General features: G+C 44.2%; 1 protein-coding gene across 1 annotated transcript in view; it reads right to left on the bottom strand.

The window, feature by feature from the left end:
- Positions 1–15455, bottom strand: part of pcloa (piccolo presynaptic cytomatrix protein a) — a 55601-nt gene extending 40146 nt beyond the window's left edge. Inside the window, exons 1-3 of the mRNA XM_030046428.1 lie at positions 15232–15455; positions 11482–12433; positions 8564–9616 (exon numbers count right to left, since the gene is read on the bottom strand). Of these exons, the coding sequence (XP_029902288.1) occupies positions 8564–9616; positions 11482–12433; positions 15232–15455 (2229 nt within the window). The remainder of the gene's footprint in view (positions 1–8563; positions 9617–11481; positions 12434–15231) is intronic.
- Positions 15456–19780: the final 4325 nt, after the last annotated feature.

The raw sequence follows: 19780 nt of genomic DNA on the forward strand, positions 1-19780 counted from the left end.
ATTGTTGGCTTGGATCCCAAGGCCAGCTGCGAAACTCTGAGCTGGAAAGTTGAATAAGTCAAAAGCAGCTGTCAAAGAGCCTCTGAGGGAAGCACTTTTAACCCTCATTTGCTCCAGTGAAGCTGCTCAGCAACCAGCACTGGAAGACTGTGGCTGTACTGGCCAGCTCCCGGATGTGAATTTATGTAACTGACTGAGAGCGAAGCAGATTGCTGCTGAAAACCAGCATACATTCCCTGGGTAAATAAAGGTCGAGACAACGTTAATTATGCTATTCTCTCCACAAATCTTTTTTTCAGCTAACTCAAAGCTGACACAAGACAAATACAAGCCTGAATGTTTCTGTTCTCTTCTGACAAGAAAATCAGGATGAGGTGCTCCCTTGCGGATTGGTATTCCCCTGTCAGAAGAGAGAAGAAGAAGAAAGAGAGAGACAGTGTGCGGTTGTGTGACTGTGTGTGTGTTTGAAGTGGATCTGACACAAAGAGGGAGGTGAGAGACTGTGCCTATATATACCCTGAGCTGGGGGAATAAGGAGAGAGAAGTATGTTTGAGGGTGTTTTCTCTCTCTGTCACTTTTTCGTTCCACAGCCCAGTTCGCAATGTGTATGCGTGGGTAAGAATTTTCATTTGAAATACAGCAACTTACTGAATTTTGCACTGAAGGCACTCAAAGATTTCAGTATTTTCAGTGTTCTCTCTCCAGGCACTGCCTATAATATAGCTTTGTCTTCTCTTTTTCAGAAAATAACATTTCAGAGCACTGAAGTCCTGGTTCAGCACCTTTATTTTACATTTTTGCATCGATCACTCTTCATACACGCTACATATACCATGTAGTCGGCTCTTTTATGCAAAATGGGCACACATATTTTTTGGGGTGGCCCTAGCAGGAATCAAACCTCTAATCCTCCTAAACCCACCCATGTATATTTCAGACTGCATTATGCCCAATTACTTCTCATATTATGTCAGTTCGTGCCAACTGCAAGGGTGTGTGTATGTGTGTGTGCCACCACCAGGCTTATCAGCACAGGAGGACAGGTGTAAGGTGCCAGCTTGCCTGTGCTGCTGGGGTATTAGAGAGCAAAGAAGGGAAGGGAAAGAGGCAGGGAGGACAGACAGGAGGCCCACCCACTCTTCCTTTCAGTTTAAAGGTTGGGAGGAAGGAGCCGTGTGTTCCAGTTAAGAAAACCACATGAAAGCTTGCTGTTTTACCTTTTCGTTTCGAGGCAATATGGCGTGAGAGGTGAAGGCGCAAAAGACAGAAAATAAGTAGCGATGTTTCAATGTGAGCAAAATTTTGAGGGTTGTGGGAGGGAAGTACAGGTCAGAAACATCTGAAACACCTCCATGTGATTTATTCTTTAGTTAAGCGAGTGTTAAATACATAAGCATAGCAACATCATAACTAAAACTGCACTATTTTGACTTTCAGTTACTTTTACAGATAATTACTGTTGTTCCTTTACTTTAAAAATATCTTTTCTGATGTTCTGGCTCGTGTTTCATCACATGTGTCTGGGTGATGGTAAACTTTGCCTATAGAAACTGCTGGGGTGACTCACAGTCATGACTCACGAGTGCTAAAACAAATGACAATAGTCAGGTTGTCAGGGTCTGCTCTGCTCAGGGCAGCATGAGCTGGCACTCATATCCTCTGTGACACCCCTTTCCTCAACTCCCCTGCTGGACTCGTCTTTCTGTCATAGTCGTCTCCCTCCTCTCTGCTCTCCTCCATTTCGGGCCTCCTCCACTCCACATTCAAATGTTATCTGTTATCTGTCTATTCTTTCACTCCACGGTCCTCAGCGACAAGCGCGAGTGCTCCACTACTCTCATCATTGTCTGGATCGTCTTGCAACTCTCAAATCGTTTATTTTCATAGTAGGTGCCCTGTGTGCTGGATGAACCTCTGCGAATGACTCACTTTTGTTTTCACACGGGTTTGCTCATCAACCACCTTACTACTTAATTGCAGATGAAAAAGAAAGAGTGATTTGTAGGCTTGGATTCAGGCTCTGAGTCTCTCACCATCTGTCATTCTTTCCAGCTGCAATCCCCCCATCCTCTTCTAAAACATTTTTTCAACAGGAACTGAAAGGCACTACCTTCTAACATCAAAAGGGGTTTATCCACTTGCCTGTCAGGTTTTCAACTCAGATACACCCAAGTGATTTTTTGACTTGAAGCCATTTCCAAATCCAGGCTCTGCTTGGCCTCAAATACCCAGCATCAATTTCTAGATAGGGAGTAGCAGTCAGACACTCCATCCACAAAACCGACTGCACCGTTCAACTCAAATTATCTAGCGGGACTTGTATGTGTGTGTGTGTGTGTGTGTGTGTGTGTGTGTGCGTATGCTTGTGTGCTTGTGTGGTGGGGTGTTAGAGATAGCTGAAATAGTCATGACGCAAATACAACAGCTTGTGCTAACTAGATGAGGCCATGTGCAAGTGTGTGTGTGTGTGTGTGTGTGTGTGTGTGTGTTTTTGTCTCTGCCTGCCTATCCCTGCTTCTCTGTCTCACTGGGACTCAGAGCTGGCACACATAATGCCTTGGCATTTTTCCCCCCCTCTCTTCTTGGCACCAATGGGCCAGTGGCTAAAATGTGGCCTTTGCTAAGCATACAAGCACTTGCAAAGTAGAAGGAGGATAATTGGAAATCATTCTGTTAGAAGGGCTAGAAAGAGATCTGCAAAGAAAAAAAAAAAGCACAATCCGGCTCTGTTATAGCAATTTCTAAATCATTATTAAACCACTTGCAATAAGTTGTTTGCAATTAGTTTCATAACCAAGTGGATGGACATTTAATCAAGAGATGGACTGGAATACAACTGGAATCATATATGGAATATCTAGCTGAGAGCCTCCACTCCCAGTGCTAAATTTTAAGTAATTTAAATAATTTAGAGTTGGAAATGACATGTTTTCCCTTCCCCATTGATAAAAACCCACTAAAAAAACATGGCCCACAAATACTGACACACATACCCAGCTGTGTGTTTTGGGAACCATTTCATCTCTCTGTAACAGAGAGGGAACCTGCATTATGTAGTGACACAATGACAGCCATGGTGCTTATTCAAAAAGTACCAAGAGAAATATGATGTAAAGCTAAATAATTTAGTGACTGAGGCAAAATCCTGACAAGGCCCCAGACCTGGCAACGGCAGCACTGACCTACAAAAGATATGGCTGACATCGCACGCCTTCGTAATCACTATCTCTCATGCAGTTATATGCCGTGTGCATGTGCTATACAGTATATCTGGCAATACACAAATGTTATTCATTTGCACCGACATACACACTAACATTTTTAAGAATATACTCTATTCTATTAGATATTCTCTCTCTCTCTCTCTCTCTCTCTCTCTCTCTCTCACTCACAGACACACACACACACACACACACCTGAATGTTTAAAAATACCATCCATTTCAAGTCTTCTAGTGTGGCATGTGGGAGACTGTGTGGCTCTGTGGGTAGCTTGCTGCTGCAGAGACCCTTTCAAAAGAAGAGCTATGAAAGAGGGAGCACAAAAGAACTGGAAAGGAGACTGTGTGTGTGTGTGTGTGTGTGTGAGAGAGAGAGAGAGAGAGAGAGAGAGAGAGCTGCCCTGCAGTAGCTTGTGTTCTCGCCTTTGTGGCTCTTTTGTAGCCGTGGACTATTTTTGTACACTTCAGTCTCCTGGGCAAGTGATTGGAAAGCAGGAAAGATGCTGAGGCAACTGGACTGTATGGGGCAGATACAGATTAGCACGGTTTACACACACACACACACACACACACACACACACACAAGGACTTACTCAAAATAAACAACAGATGCAAATAGCATGTGGGTTGTATATTCAAGAAGTGGTGGCTTATAGCGAGACAAAAGCAAACTACACCAAGCTGAGAGTGTGTGTCGTCCTTTACTGAGTGTGATCTGTGTTTGTGTGCCAGCTGAATGATATCAAAGGCTCTTGATGTACATATACATGGGTGTGGGACCAAGAAGCGGCGCTTGATCATCTGCTAGTGCTAGGCTGAGGAGGTTCACAGTGTGGGAGGAGGCGTAGGCATGAACATAGAATAACAATGAGGAAGCAGGACACAGGAAGCACCATGTAGCGAGAGTCTGTGTGTGTGTGTGTGTGTTATAATATCACATCTGTGAGATATGTGAAGACACAGACATGAATTCAGACGGGCAGCGGGTGCAGGATGGAGGCCTGCCAACATATATGTGCACATGGAGACACACACACACACACACACAAACAGTAGAACAGTACCACCTTACATTTTAAAGTCACAGTGAAATGAATGACTTTTTGAATTTGTCAACTGATTTCCCATTCCAGAATAATCACTTTTTTTTTTTTAAACAAAAAACGCTAATGAATTTACTTTTTTGCTGTTTGTTTATATCAAAACCCCATTACTTCTACATTCTTGAAAACAAACAGGTGTGAACAAAAATTTAAGCCAATAAAAACATCACATTTTTGGCCCCTCCTCTCAAATAAAACGGCCTTTCTCTCCCAAACTGATCACCCACTGGTTTGCACAGGTTATAGCTGTTTTTCTAATTTTGAAAGATAGCATCATCCGTAACTCTGAAGTATTAACTGTGAGATTTGATCTTGCAAAAATATTCCAAAATGGATATAAAAATGGATATCGAAATTAAACCCTTCAAATTGCGGAGCACCTTTGACAGCAACAGACTTAAAGCGAGGGAGGGCAGCGAGGGCCAATGTGAAGAAGAAGAAACTGCACCTCTGTGTACCTTTGATTGGATCTCGCTAAGCTGCAGGCGGCCAAATGAAGCATGGATTTTTATTAAGCTTCAGCATAATTCTCAGAATATGGAGAATACAAAGGGTGGGCTGGAATATTTAATTCATTCCATCGATCTTGGTAATAAAGTTGTTTTTCCTCGGTGTGGGTGATATGCTCTGCGCTGTTGCCTCTCTCAGCTTTCCATACTTTGGTTCAGGCTTGTTAGCATCGACGAGCTCCTCTCGTATTACATAAAAGACTTCTCTGACTGACATGATCGGTACAGTGTAATAAGGGCAACGTGACATGGAGCGTGAGCCACGGCACCGTCTATGACTAGCAATAGGCGCGCAGACGCACACACACTTTGCAGACGTTCCCTGCATCAAAGGAACAGCCCCGACGAGGGAGAGTCCGACAATCACACACATGGAGAAAAGTGTGTTTAAAAAGGAGGGTAACCACCAAGAAATTGCTGACAAGAGGCTCGCCCGATGCTTTAGAGACACAGGAAAAGATAAAAGGACAAAGAGAACAAGGGTATAAAACACAGATAATAATAATAATAATTATCCAAGTTGTGAAGCTGTAAAAGGTGAGAAGAAGGAAGTAACAGAGAGAGAGCTAAAGAGAGGCCGCATGGGAGATAACAAAGAAAACACACACCACTAAGGTGAGCTGTTTTCCTGCTAGGGGGTCTATTCTCGCTACTCATATTGATGGGGATTATGCATGGCTACCTGAGTCTGGGATCACGCCTCAACAGAAACCACAGGCTTCCTGCTGCCCTTTAAATCCTTTTAGGAAACAGAGATTACGCCCACCCACACACACACACACACACACACATAAACAACACAAATGCGTACACGTGGAATCTGAACTTTCTCTGTTTTTACAGTTTTATGATGCAACAACATACCGGCTGCACCTAACCACACACCTACAGTACCGACACACTCTCACAAGTCTACAAATGTATGCATTATGTAAGTACACCGTATAGTACAGGCATACATGACGTTGATGGATAGCCCTTCAGACTGTAAGCAATCTCCTTACACAAATCTGCCAAGCCTATATCACATTTTTGTATTCAGTTCCTCCACACACACACACACACACACACACACACACACACACTGACCCACATACATGTGTCAGCAAATGAATCTTTGCTGACAGCTAGCATTATGACAGCAAATGACACAGAGGCAAAGTACAGTACATAGGGGCTAGATGACTCAACCAAGGTGGTGTGTGTGTGTGTGTGTGTGTGTGTGTGTGTGTGTGTGTGTGTGAGCAGGAAGGAGGTGATCTTCTATAGCCATACTCCACAGCCCACTGCTGTTTATATTATGAACATGCAAATGAGTTACCTTGAGAAATCACCACCTCCTGCATCATGCGTCTATGAACCATAATTTCAAAATCCAAATGCCTCTTTGTTCATAGCAAAATTGAGTTTACAGTTCTCACATTAAGACATGATGGTGCTGAAGTGGCTAATCTATATCCAATTAAAGCATCACTGCCTTGGATGCTGATCTCTCCAGCATAATTACACTTTTCCCCATGCTTGGCCTCAATTAAGCGAATGTGTCGCTCAGCTCCTCATTATCTGAGCAAGGGTATGCAATTAAGAGCCGTAGAGAGGGACAAGAATCACAAACTTGAGAGAAATATCGAGTCTTTAATGGTGCTGTCATTATTATACAACAAATGGCAGCCATTTTGTTTCGGAGTGGCGCTGATGCGGAGGGTGAATGCGGTGACCCTGCCCCAGGACAGTTCTATCAACATTAACAAACATTCACTACTGTCTTCCACAGAAAGAAAGAAATAGTGTCATGTTCATTGAGCTGCAGTGCCGCACTAATATACAGCAAAACAGACAATGTCTGTGGCTCCAGCCAACATAATTTTCTGGCAGTGAGGGCAAATACAGTTTACAGTGCTAATACTACAAAAATCTAAAGCTTGTGAAGGCATGAAAGGTCAGATAGTATCATAATATCTTTATATTATTATCAGTGTTGCTCTGCTTTTCACAGTCCAGGCTGTGCACTGGTTTCTCAGTCTCAAAGGTTAAAGCTGATAATGATATAATTAGTTATTTAGAGAGTTGTTAATGTTCACAGATACTGGCTGTACTCTACCTAATGTGAGGAATAATTGGCCTCTGGGAAATATCATTCTTTGTGAGTAATCCATACTCTTATAACAAATGGTTTATTCCTGAAATTTGATGTGAGACTTAACCACTTCTAGCTTAGTTTCTTCCAGATTTTGGTCAGGCTGGGGATTTACTCCTGGGAAGATTCCAATACAAGTTCCAGTGGGTGTTAGTAGTTTGAGAATGGCTCTCGTTTGGATACTTAGATGATGATATACAGCATAGACAGTTGTACTGAGGGGAGTGCTGGCCAAGTCCAGGTCTTACCATGTGAAGAGAAATCTGGAAGTGTACCCTTTTAATCCTCAGAACTCCTCAGAGAACCAGAAATAGACCCACAGCAGATTACCAAAGGAACAAACTAAAACCACCAACAAATTCAGTGATTAACACGTGAAGTCGGGATATACCTGCTAAGCCTGCGAGGTGCCGACCACGTGAGCACGACCTGACTTGCATGTTCGAGTCTGTTTCAAGAGGATAGGCTCATGCATTCCTAATGACCTTCAGTTCATTTAACCCAGACCGGCTTGTGATTTTCTTTATTTCACAGAGTGTATAAATTATGTGGTATAATGACACAACAGAGGTTATTCCACATGTAATTTTCCATGGGTATGGCATATATGAATATGTTTTCACTGCATGATGAGAAACCACTGAACCATAAGTGATTTTTAGCCACTTCACCACTGCCATAATATACTGAACCTACACAGGGTACCATCTGTTCTCTGGAACTCAACACACAGCCTTGTAATGGTGCTTCAATATGGACCAATGCATGGTGATAACACTGGCAAACCCACTTCCACGGGATAAAGAGACCAAAGGTGTTTGGTTTCCATGCCCTTATTAGGCAGCCTATGTCCACATGAACCGAGATGCACTCACATACACAAACACACACAGGAAAATGTATGCGTGTGTGTGTGCGTGCATGCAAAGACATACTATCCACAGGAAAAAATGCACACACACCCAACACACATACACACACACACACACACACACACACACACACACACAAACAGTATTGCATTTCAGAGTCAAGTGTCAATTGTTTGAAGTGCTCCTCAATGATGAAACTTCCATTTAGACAACCTAATTTAACCTCACATCTCTGACAGCCCCCTGTTGCAAAAAAAGAACTGCCAGTATGGAGGCTGTCCCTTCAAAATGAAACATACTGACTGCATACAGCCACTCAGTGGTCAAACACGCAGATGTAATGACATACACCTTAATTTGGGCTAAGCCTAATGTGTTAGTCTAACTAATAATATGTTATTCTGTTATTCCACTAGTGGTAAGTGGCATATGCACAGCTGAAAAACTATCACTCCTATCACTCCTGATGGCATCTTAACAGTGACCTATTTTAAGGAAACATCCAGAGGATGTTTTCGTTCTATTTATATAGGACAGAGCACATAAATTACTGGTAGTTGCAGCAAGTTGAGTAACTATTGCAGAGCACAGGAAGCTGCAGCGCTGAAGAATACTGCAAATTGAGTAATCAAGGCAAGCAAGCTGTTCCTGGAACCAGCAAAGGTCGGTCAGATGAGAGTGAAATTATCTGTTTTGAGATGGGAGATTCCAGGTTTCTTACCTCTCCAAGGTGAGGCGTAGGATTGAATCCACACAGATTACACACCAACTTCTTGCACTCTGTGCAGTGACTGTAGTTGGGTGTGTCAGCTGATCCCAAGTTCAGCTCCACATTACAGAGGGGGCAGTTTTCCTTCGCTGCGGAGGCTGAAGCTGGGGGAGTGAACTCAGTTGCCTTTGGAGTGGGTTCAGCTGCCGGGGCCCTCTCTTGATCCTCCATGGAAAAGGATTTTTGGGCTTTCTTGGGCTTAGCTGGTGGGGTGTCAGGAGCGGATTCAGAATCAGGGGGAGACCCCGGAGGAGAGAAGGGGGAGTCAGGGGGTGAGCCAGGGTCAGAATCGGGAGGGGAACCTGGTCCTGAGTCAGCGGGGGAGTCCGGGGGTGACCCAGGTGGTGAATCTGATGCCTCTGCACCAGTGACGAGATTAGTGGCTGAACTCAAGAGAGAGGATCCAAAGCCAAACATCTGAGAAGCGGCCGCTGGTGGTTTTGGTTTTGGTGCTTCCGTCAACCCTCCAAAGCCTCCAAACAATTTCCCAGCCACTGACTCCTCCTGCTTTGGTGTGGCCTGCCCTTGGGGCTTCGCTGACCCACCAAACCCACTAAACAGTTTCCCTGTAACAGACTCAGCAGCTTGAGAGGCAGCTGCTGGGGGTTTGGCTGCGTCTGTAAGGCCTCCCAGACTAATTCCCCCCAAACCCCCAAAGAAGCTAGACTCCTGTTTGGCCTTGGCTGGGGAGGGCTGCGGGCTGGATTTCTGCTGAATTGGGCGGCCAGTTTTAGGGTCGATTTTTGGGGATCCTGCCGCAGAGGAGGCTGGGGATACGGGTCCTGGAGAGGTAGGGCCTGGGGATTTCTGCTTGGGTGTTGTTGGTGGCGTTAACCCTGGGTCAGTGGTACTTTGCTGCTTGATTAGCAGCTTGCCCGGTTTGCCTGATGCCTGTCTTTGAGGTGAGGGAGGGGCTGAGCCCTGCTTGGGCTTCATCATGCCAGGGGGATCCATGCCCCCCATTGCTCGCTGCATCTGGCAGTTCAGACACAGCCACTCTTTACCCTGTGCAGAAACAAAAGACACTGTAGTGAGCACAGTCATTATATATGTATATGACTATATATACAAACAATCACATGCCCCCAAAATAACCACTTGCTTTTTTAGCTGAATATAAAGACAAATTCATTAAGAGAGAAAACAAGTCTGTTAATTAGGCCGTTTCAAATGATGTGGAATCCTGTTTTCACATGCCAATTCTAATAGCATGAGGGATTTCAAATGTGGGAACTGTTGCATAAATACTAATCACTCTTAAACCTACAATGACGTTGAAACTGTATATTAGGGCAACACTGAAAATTAGATCTTTTATGAATACAACAGTTGGTATTTTTCTTATTAAGTGAAAAAATGAAAACCCATTAATTCTACAAACAGCTTCTTTTCATTCAGCAATAAAAGGTTCATCTGCCTGATCATTTTTCTATGATAAAAAGTGACTATAATACAAGGAGAGTCTGCAATACCGCAACTACTGTCAGTGAAACAATATTTTCCTTTTTTCCCTTTATGATAGGTGTACAGCAGAACATGATATATGCTTGCCTTTCATTATCTCTGTTCTGACAATATATCTCACACCTGTTCCCAACAAGCCTGGCTCCATCACATGCTATCTTTGTTTAGTGTACAGCATATCCCCTGGTTTCCACTGTGTACAAACCACAGTTTTTAAAAGGGCCAGTGTTGACAGTTTGATCACTATCTAGAGCAGAACAGCGTGCATTTTCTGTGTATAATGGCACTTAATGGATATAAGCCATACCAGGGTTAGGGTCAGTTCATGGAATTTAAAATGTGCATTGAATCAGCAACTCAATTATATTGATAGAGCCTTTATTTTCAAAGGTTTTTTTTGTCATTTTAAAAGTAAGAGCCTTTCTATGGTGGCCAGCTTTTGAAACCAGCTTTTGAAAACTGAGCAAAATTCAGCTCCTGAATTGATCAAACTGAGAAAGAACTGATCCCATCCCTGATCCATAACAAATCCCTAGAAGAAGCTCATTCAGAGGGAACCAGTCATTCTCCTGTGCTGCATCACAGCCCACCAGAGTTTACAGACAATGTGTGGCCGAGTGTCCTGACTGGCTGGCACAATATCTTCCTGTGGCCATGACATGAGTCACCTTGATCAACATTCCCTGGGTCCATATGGTCCCTCTGTTCCTCAAATCGTGTGCCACTCTTATGAGTCGCATTTTCCTTTGCCAGACTTTCGGTGTCATGTTTGGACTGAGGGAATTTTTAACCATGCAATATGCTAACAAGCTACTACTGGATTCAACTACACTACAAAAATATGCATCTTAACAACTCATTTTTCTGGCATTGCATGTTAAAAATTGTGTTTCCTTTTCAAAAAGGAAACTAATCTGCCAGTGTGGGGTGAGATCAGTACTTGCTTCCAATGCTGTTCCCTTTTTTGAAGCAAGTTGATCTGCATGAGGAGCAAGTGAAATTATCTCACCCGACTGGCACATTATTTCACTATTTCTAAAAGAAAAAAGACTTCAGTTGGATATTTTTTGCCATGTAATGTGGAGTGAGAAAACTGACTGGATATTCTGTTTCACACAAAGAAAACTGAACACTGCTGTCACAAATTGGTATGACCTCTTGTGAATAATAGCATGGGCTGTCTTATGTTATATAAGATGAATGTGTCAATTTTCCAGCAAATCCTGTAGTGATTGGACTTATTTTTGAAAATCCTCTGAAAAATGTGACTGATATTTTTACAAAGTGCTGGCAACAAAGAAAACTTACTATAAACCCTTTCTGAAGTCAGTTATGAAAATGTAAAACACATAAAAACACAACAAAACAAAACAACACAAAGCAAAGAGACGTAATAGCTCTCTTACCGCCGAGTCTGGGGGGCTGAACCCACACAGGCTGCAGACCTGACTCTTACACTCAGTGCAGTTATTGTAGTTAGGCGGCTCCTTGGACCCCACGTTCAGCTGGGTGGTCTTGCACAGTGGACAGAGCCCACTTCCAGACTTTCCAGGCCCCTGCTGACCAGGGGGCCCTGCTTGCTTAGCTGGTTCCCCTTGCTGTGCAGGTGGTCCCTGCTGCTTGGGTCCAGCCTGCCCAGGTCCTTGTGGAGGGCCCCCGCCTTTTTGCTGAGGAGGACCACCCTGTTTGGGCCCTTGACCTGGTGGCGCTTGTCCTGGTTTGGGTCCCTGTTGTCCTGGGGGTCCTTGGCCTGGTGGACCCTGGCCTGCTTTGGGCCCCTGCCCAGGAGGTCCCTGCCCTGGCTTTGGCCCTTGCCCAGGGGGCCCCTGCCCTGGCTTTGGCCCTTGCCCAGGGGGTCCCTGCCCTGGCTTTGGCCCTTGCCCAGGGGGTCCCTGACCTGGCTTTGGCCCTTGCCCAGGGGGTCCCTGCCCTGGCTTTGGCCCTTGCCCAGAGGGGGGCTGACCCTGTTTTTGTGGCCCTCCTTGTTTTGGTCCCTTGGGTCCTGGGCCTTGCTGGGGGCCCTTCTGCTTGGCCCCAGAAGCATCTCTCTCCTCATCCTCTCCAAACAGAGAAGAAGAGACAGAGGAAGTCATAGACGACACGGCACTGAGCGGGTTGGCCCCACTGAGGAAGCTGGAGCCAAACATGCCGCTGGACTTGGTGTCAGGGTCCTTTGGCTCCTGCCGGAATCGGGACTCGAGGAGGCTGAGGGAGGAGGGGCTGCGGCCTGGTGTGGGCCTGCCAGCCGGACCCTGGTTGAAGGCGTCTACAGTGAGGCTCTTACTGAGTCCAGCTGGGCCCCTGGAGGCCCCAGATCCTACTTGCTGGGAACGCTGCTGGGCATCAGCTTCTGAAGGTCTGTGGAAGAGAGAGAGAGAAAGAGAGACAGGTTTTATTTATTTATTTATTTATTTATTTATTTATTTTTGCTGCTACTGGCAATATAAGAAGACCTAATTAATCCCATTCAGTCTCTTTGATCTGAATTCAGAGAAACATAACACAAATCAACACAAACCCCTCAGCTGATCAGAAGACCTAATGAAGATTTGGATAGTCTTGTAATATGTTCCTTCATGTTGCTTACGTCACTGCTAATTTATAATGGTACTGAGCAGCTGAAACAAATGCCAATGAAGAAGATAACATAAATAGATCCTTCTCTTGTATTATTAATTACAGCTTTTGAAGCAATTTGAAGAATCAAATTGCTTGAACAAACTCACTCACAAAGTCTGAAATGTCAACATGACATTGACATGAGCAAAATCTATCACAAAAATGTTCACAAACCTGATATTTTTTCATACCAAGATATATCTAGGCTCCATGACTATGCGTAGAATATGATATCATCAGTATGAAATGTATGGGGATGAGACACAAGCATGTACGCTGCATACTAATGTTGAAACAAAACTGTTTCACTTGCCTACAGGCCATAATACAGAGACAACATTTTGAGTTAATGTGGATGTGTAATTTGGACAACAATTATGATGTACTGTGTGTTTTACTACAATTTTGTGCCCACTATGGTATCACATTATTCTGAATCCCCTTGCCAATTCATCTTTCCAAGCATATATCACTCAGGATATTACTCCATTGCCTAGACTGTAGGATTGCCCGCACATCATTGACATTAATGTCACAAGTTAACACCACTAGCACTAGCTCCTTTCAACACATCACTGAACACAAAACCTGTATAGCTAGCAGCCCTGGGGTAAAGCTGACAGGAGAGTGAATACTGCTGAATGACATGGAGTGTAGATCAGTGAGATAAAGAGGGACACACTAGGTTCCATGGGCGTAAGCTGAGATGTCTTTGTTAGCTTGGATTGAGAGGCATCACAGGCAACCAGCATCCACTGCCCAGCACGACCATGCACGTCAATGGTAACCTTAGAGAAATGCATCAAATCAATAGCAAGCTGGAAAGTAGTTCATTGTCTGATGTGTGTATGGTGTGTTTAGTGGGCTAACCAGATTGTTTTTTTTTTGTTTTTTTTTTGTTGTTGTTGTTGTTTTGTTTTGTTTTGTTTTGTTTTGTTTTAATTCCATGAGGATGTATTTATTATGTTTTGCCTACTTTAATTGCTGTTTGTATGTCCTTGGTGCTTCTGCAAGGATGTCTAAGAAATATTTATTTGCAGGAGCAATAACATTTCTCTTATTTATGTTGTTATGTTATCTCATGTTATATTCAGGTGAGAGTTACCACTTATTTATGATTTTTTTTTAAGTGATCTTAGATAAAAACTGTCTAAGCATCAGTTGTCAAGCGGCAGTGTATAACCCCATGACATGCCACAGCACTATCATTACTTTTCCCATTGCTGTTTTGTTAACGTGGTCATCAAAAGAAGATGCAGCCAGAGTTAATCTAATTTTTGAAGCTACGAGTGAACACAAATACCATCCTGATTACTTTGCACCAGGAGATGAGTAATAAACGACACGACTGAGTAAAGACAACAAGTAGCGCTGCTGAAGTGCCCGCTCAAGGCTGATCCAGGCAGCAGAGTGTTTCAGCACCACGGACAGCGACCACACTCTCATTCCAAGGTTGATGCGCCTCCTCACACCGCAAGATGACATCTGCCGTTTAAATGAAAACATTTCAAAATCAGCAGGAGGGGAATCTATGAGTGATGACATTTGCGCTAGCTGTGCTATTTTTAGTCATATTAATATTTATGCACCCCTCCCCCCATTTCCAGCTCAGATATAAATAACAAGTCACCACCAATAGAGGCAATTAGTGATAACGCACATCATGCCGCTCTGTGATGCCGCTCTACAGAGGAGTTGGGAATATCGTTGGCAATTACGAGAGTTAAACAAAATCTGAGGTATTCTGGAATTGGGGGCATTTTTTTTTTCACTGGGAGCTTTCCCTCTCTCCATTTAAGACCCAACCCTTTACACAACCGATGCAAAAGCCAGTTTAGGGCGAAATTCAAAATTAGACAGTCTAGTAGGTAAAATGAAATTAAATTAATGTGCAAACAGCTCGTACTGGTATCGTATTTGTTTTTTGGGGGGCGAAGGCGTCGCTCAAGTGGAAAAAAACACTGAGCACGACAGAGATTTTTTTTTTTTTTTTTTTACCCAGCAGGCATTTCGATTATTTCGCACAAATACTGGAGGTGTGTCTCTCTCCACTGATCTCACACTGAGACAAGCCAAGAAGAAGCAAGACATTGACACAAACAAGTCGTCGGTTTCAGGCCCAGTCCAGACATTTCAGCTGCAGGAAAACAGTGAGAACGAGCGGCTTGAGTATCGCCGTGAGATGCGGTGACAAAACGATCAAAAGCGGCTCGTCAAACGGATCCATCCATCCCACAGTAGAGCTAATAACATGCACCCCGATTAATTAGACAAATAATCTTTCTCAGCCATTCAGGGCAGCAGATGTTAATAATAATCCCTTTATACGAGCACCAGGAATTGGATAATTTCTTGGTGCGCTTGGGAGGATTATAAATGGGCGTGAACTGGAGCTCTGCCTCTTCTGAGTCTTGTGCTTCCCAAATGATGCTGTGCACACGACCTGCAGACACACTGTCAAAGCACGGCCGCTCACGCCTCTCTCGTGTATTACTATGCGGGTAGTGTGCTGTAGATTCGACAAACAAATACTATACAAAGAGCCCTGCCTTCGTGCAGCTGCTGCGCCTCCGGACTGCCTGCTTTGCGCCCTTGACATCGCCGCGGTGAGCTGCCTCCTGTCCTCCTCGCTGAGTTGGCTCAGGTCGGCCTCCGTCCCACCGGGGAGCCGGACGAAGCCTCCCTTCCCGTCAGGTACCAGCCCCTCCGGTAGCCCAGACAGCGGCCCTTCGCCTCCTTCCAGGCTCGCTTCGTTCCCCATGATCGACCCCTCCCGTCCCCTCTACTCGGGATCAATGCGCGATCCAATCTCTCTTTGCGTTTTTATCTCCAAAATGCGCGGCGAAGACGGTGTCCCTCGGTTCGTCGGAGCATCTCAGGTGATGTGTTTCCCGTCGTTACTTCCCTCCCCCGTCCCGTCTCTCCATTTCCCTCGTTTCTCTGTGTTTTTCTGTGTCGCGCATCTCTGCAGCTGTAAACCACAGTTTTCCGTAAGGGGGTCTCTGTTCTCGTAGTGTCAAGTGACCCACAATTACACAAGCACTTCCGGCAATATTTTACAAAATAAAACCCTCACAGTCCCGTATTGTAGGGTGTGTGTGTGTGTGTGTGTGTGTGTGTGTGTGTGTGTGTGTGTGTGTGTGTGTGTGTGTGAGTGAGTCAGTGAGTGAGAGAGAGAGAGAGAGAGAGAGAGAGAGAGAGAGAGAGAGAGAGAGAGAGAGAGAGACAAATCCAACATAAAAAGAATAGATTATTCAAATCGGCACTATTAGTAGATTAGGCTTATTATTTTTCTATCTAGCTATTATTTTGAAATGTTCTTTTCACTACGGATTATGAAATGCAGAATAATCACAAAAAAGCAACAAAGCATACAACCTTGAAGATGTCTACTTTAAAAGGCCTGGTCGCAGCTGTTGTTTGTGCTGTACACACCATTACGCTTAATTCTTATTTTCCCACCAAAGTAACATTCGCTTTTATGTCGAAGGCAAAACAGCCTAACTTCCGGTCTTTCTCTTGCTGGCACTGGGTCATTTGACGCAACTTCCCCATCAGCACCTCCGCTCTCCTCCCCACCGCGCATGTTCCGCCTCTGACAGGTGATCAGAAGACATCACCGGAGGAAGAAGAAAAAAACATGTTTTTAAAGGGGACAAACTTCTCTAAATGTGTTTAGTTTGATGGTTTTAAGAATCGAGCCTTGAGTGGAAAATAGAGGAGAGGTGGGGACCGCTAATGCTTTTAGATTCATTGATTTTTATTCAGTGGTGTTTTTTTTTTTCTGGTTTCTTTTTAAAGTAGCTGGGGCTCTTAACAAAACGGGTCAGCTTGCTTTGCACTTGTAGCTATTTGTAGGTCAGGTGCTTTGGGGACCCACTGAGAGCTGGCTCGTGGAAATTCATTCAAAAAGACAGACAGAAACAGACTGCCTTCCATTTTTATTATACTAAATGTTTTCACCATGTCTAAAACCTTTTATTTTATTTTATTTTTTTTATCTGATAGTGTCTTCATAAGCCTCAAGGTTAAGCACTAACCATCCACTCCTCAGCTGGCCTTACAACTCACAGCACAAATTGCTGTGTATCCATTTTGGGAAAAACACTACCTGAAATGCACCGGTCGATATTCAATTTCATGTTTTGATACACACCAATCTTAATAATGAGTTTACTGGTAAATGTCTCAAGATGACTTTTTTTTTTTTTTTTTTTGAAGAATAGCCCTTGAATAACAGCAATCATTTTGTACATGTAGGCATCAACTTTTTACACTGGTGGATGTGCACAGTTTGCATTGGACCTCGTCATTTTCTCAAACGTGAGAGAAAAACAAAGCTGGAACAATGAAGTAGCTATATGAAAAGGCTGGGTTTGCGATGTAGCTTCATAAATCTCAGTGAATTGTTTATCTCCTCATCCCTTTTCATAAAGTCATTACTGGTGCTTTTGTGGGGGGTGTGAGGTGTGATCAAATGAGTGCAATATAAAAGCTCCAAATCAAATGAGAAGGCGATACTGAGGTATGTTACATTTTTACAACATGACACCCTCATGTGGGCCCATGTCAACCAAAGACAAGATAATAAGGCAGTTGCATTACATCAACCCCCTATCTTTAGCTGCACAGCACAGGGTCTATGCAAACCCAGTCTCAAGAATCAGTGGGTATGATATTAAAATACGTCCACTCTGCTGTACATCAGGGAGACGTGCAGTGATATGACAGCTAGAGCTCGTTCTCTGTGTGCCTGTGGAGCTCAGGGGCAGATGTGTCCTCTGTGTACCCAGCTCAGAGCGCTTGCTCTCTGGGCAGAGGTGGAGGAGAAGACCCCTGACAAGACACCAAGGGGACCACAGTCACTGATAGGACCAATAGTGCAGAATTTTTGGCATTTTTTCCCCTCAAAACATGGAAACGCAGCTGAAAAAAAAGGATTTTGGACATTGTGACAGTACAGCTCTTAGTATAAATCCAGTAAAAAAAAAAATGACAATTTTGATACACTAGGTCACCTACCTCTCCTATTATAGGCCTATAATAGTTTCTTTTTTCTAACTCGTGTATTTTTATAGAGTGCTATGTGTGTAACCATGTAATATGATAATTTCATAAGTATTTAGAAGAAACCTCGTGATACAGTGAATATACTGTTGACCTTGGTAGAAGTTAGGGCCACACTTTTCTCCATTCTTGTTCTCTCACTTTTTAGTTTCCACTCTTCGTCATCACCACGTCACACCCTTTCTTTCACCTCGACTTACCCACCTGCACATGTCATATTTCTCTGCCTCTTTCCTTTCAGCCTCCCTGCCCCCCTCCAACTCCACCCCCACCTCCTTCTCCTCCTCCTCCTCCTCACCTCAGTGTGTACGAGTGTGTGTAGGCAGCGGTGAGTTTTGGCTTCTGTCGTCAGTGATAAATGATGGTAGCGTACAGATAGCTGTGCTCCTCCCCTTCTTCCCACTGACTGCTGAAGCATGGCCTGATTGTCTCGACGCTGTGAGGCAGAAGTAACCCATACGTGCTTGCCGTCTCTCTCTCCTCCTCCTCCCTCTCTTTCTCTGTCACTCTCTCTCTGTACCTCACCCACACATTCACGTAAATACACCGACTGAGGCAGGCAGTCATGCGCAGCGTAACACACAAACAGACAGATATGCACACACACGCACACAGGTGTAAATACACAACATCAAGCACAGGTTTTGGGGACAAGCACACACCCACACGCACACACACACTTGCAAACAGTCTACATTCTGATGAACAATGCTATCACCTCCTGTTTCATCTTGCAATTTATTTATTTAGCCGCATGGCCAAGGCCCTTATTTGTATTATATAGCCACAGATCAAACACAATATGAAATGTTTCTCATGTACTGTATTCAATGAGTGTTTGGTCAGCTTCTTCATTCTTGGCTATTTACCGTGTGTGTGCTGCTGTGTGTTGCTGGGCTGGTGCAGAAGGTAATTTGAGTCTGGTAACCAGATAACACACACTGCACTGTGTTCATTAATTTTGAATATTCAGTCATGGTATGAGGCAAACAAGCTAACGAAGGCCCTTTGCTTTTGCTCTAGATAGCAGTGGAAGTTGAACAGTGCAGCTCAAGTAAAAAAAAACTATACCAAACCAAACACAACAAGGGACCCATTTTCACAATTATACCTTTAACAAAAGCTACCTATGTAGGCCTAAGGTACTTTTGGGACTGCGTATGTCCCAGAACAGATATTTTTTCCCCCTATGGTGAGGTTAAATTTCTGTCTCAAACTATTACAGCCTTCTCTGGGCAGCTTTATGTCTCTAAATCCCTTTCACTCCCCACAAACAAGTAGTTGTCTTTCCAGTGCGCAAGAAAAGAAGTTACATACCTTTACTTTTGTGGACTGTTTGTGTGAAAGAGTGTGTATATCCTTGAAGTCAAAGGGTGGGCAGGCTCCTGAGCGACACTGTACCTGCAAGCGACGTTTAATTTCTGCTACATTAGGGCTGAGCCACTTCCATCCCTATTAACAGCCTGGCAAGTGCCTAATTCCGCCCTCAACGCCAATTTCCCCTGACCGCTGACCAGCGAGACACCCTGGACTAAAAATACTTTTAAAGGCACAGTGGCAATCTTACCACCTTGTGCCCACATGCACACGCACAAGCACATGGGGGGGGCATGCTGGGGTGTGCCCGTCTCTACATGAACACGCACATGCACACAAACACATATGACTACAGGTTTATGCAATATAGGACACACAAATGCACAGACTCATTCTGTCACTCGCGCACGCTAAGGAGGTGCACTCCCCCTAATCCTCTTTTCTCCTAAGAGATAGGCCAATCACACAGGGCTCTGAACGGTAAGCTGTTTTCCTGTACACACAAGTGCATGAAGACCTGCTGTAACTCACAGAGCGCAGCCACGGCTCACAGTCAACCCCGTGGTTGAACTGCAATCAGCTGAAATGACAACAAACGAACAAGCCCAAAAGAGACTCTCATTATCAATTATTCATCCCAGGCCGAAGTACATTAGTGTTTGCCCACAGCATACTTCTTCCTCCTAGCAGCTCCAAACACCT

Source organism: Myripristis murdjan, chromosome 23 (genome assembly GCF_902150065.1).
Source record: "Myripristis murdjan chromosome 23, fMyrMur1.1, whole genome shotgun sequence".
Classification (NCBI taxonomy): domain Eukaryota; kingdom Metazoa; phylum Chordata; class Actinopteri; order Holocentriformes; family Holocentridae; genus Myripristis; species Myripristis murdjan.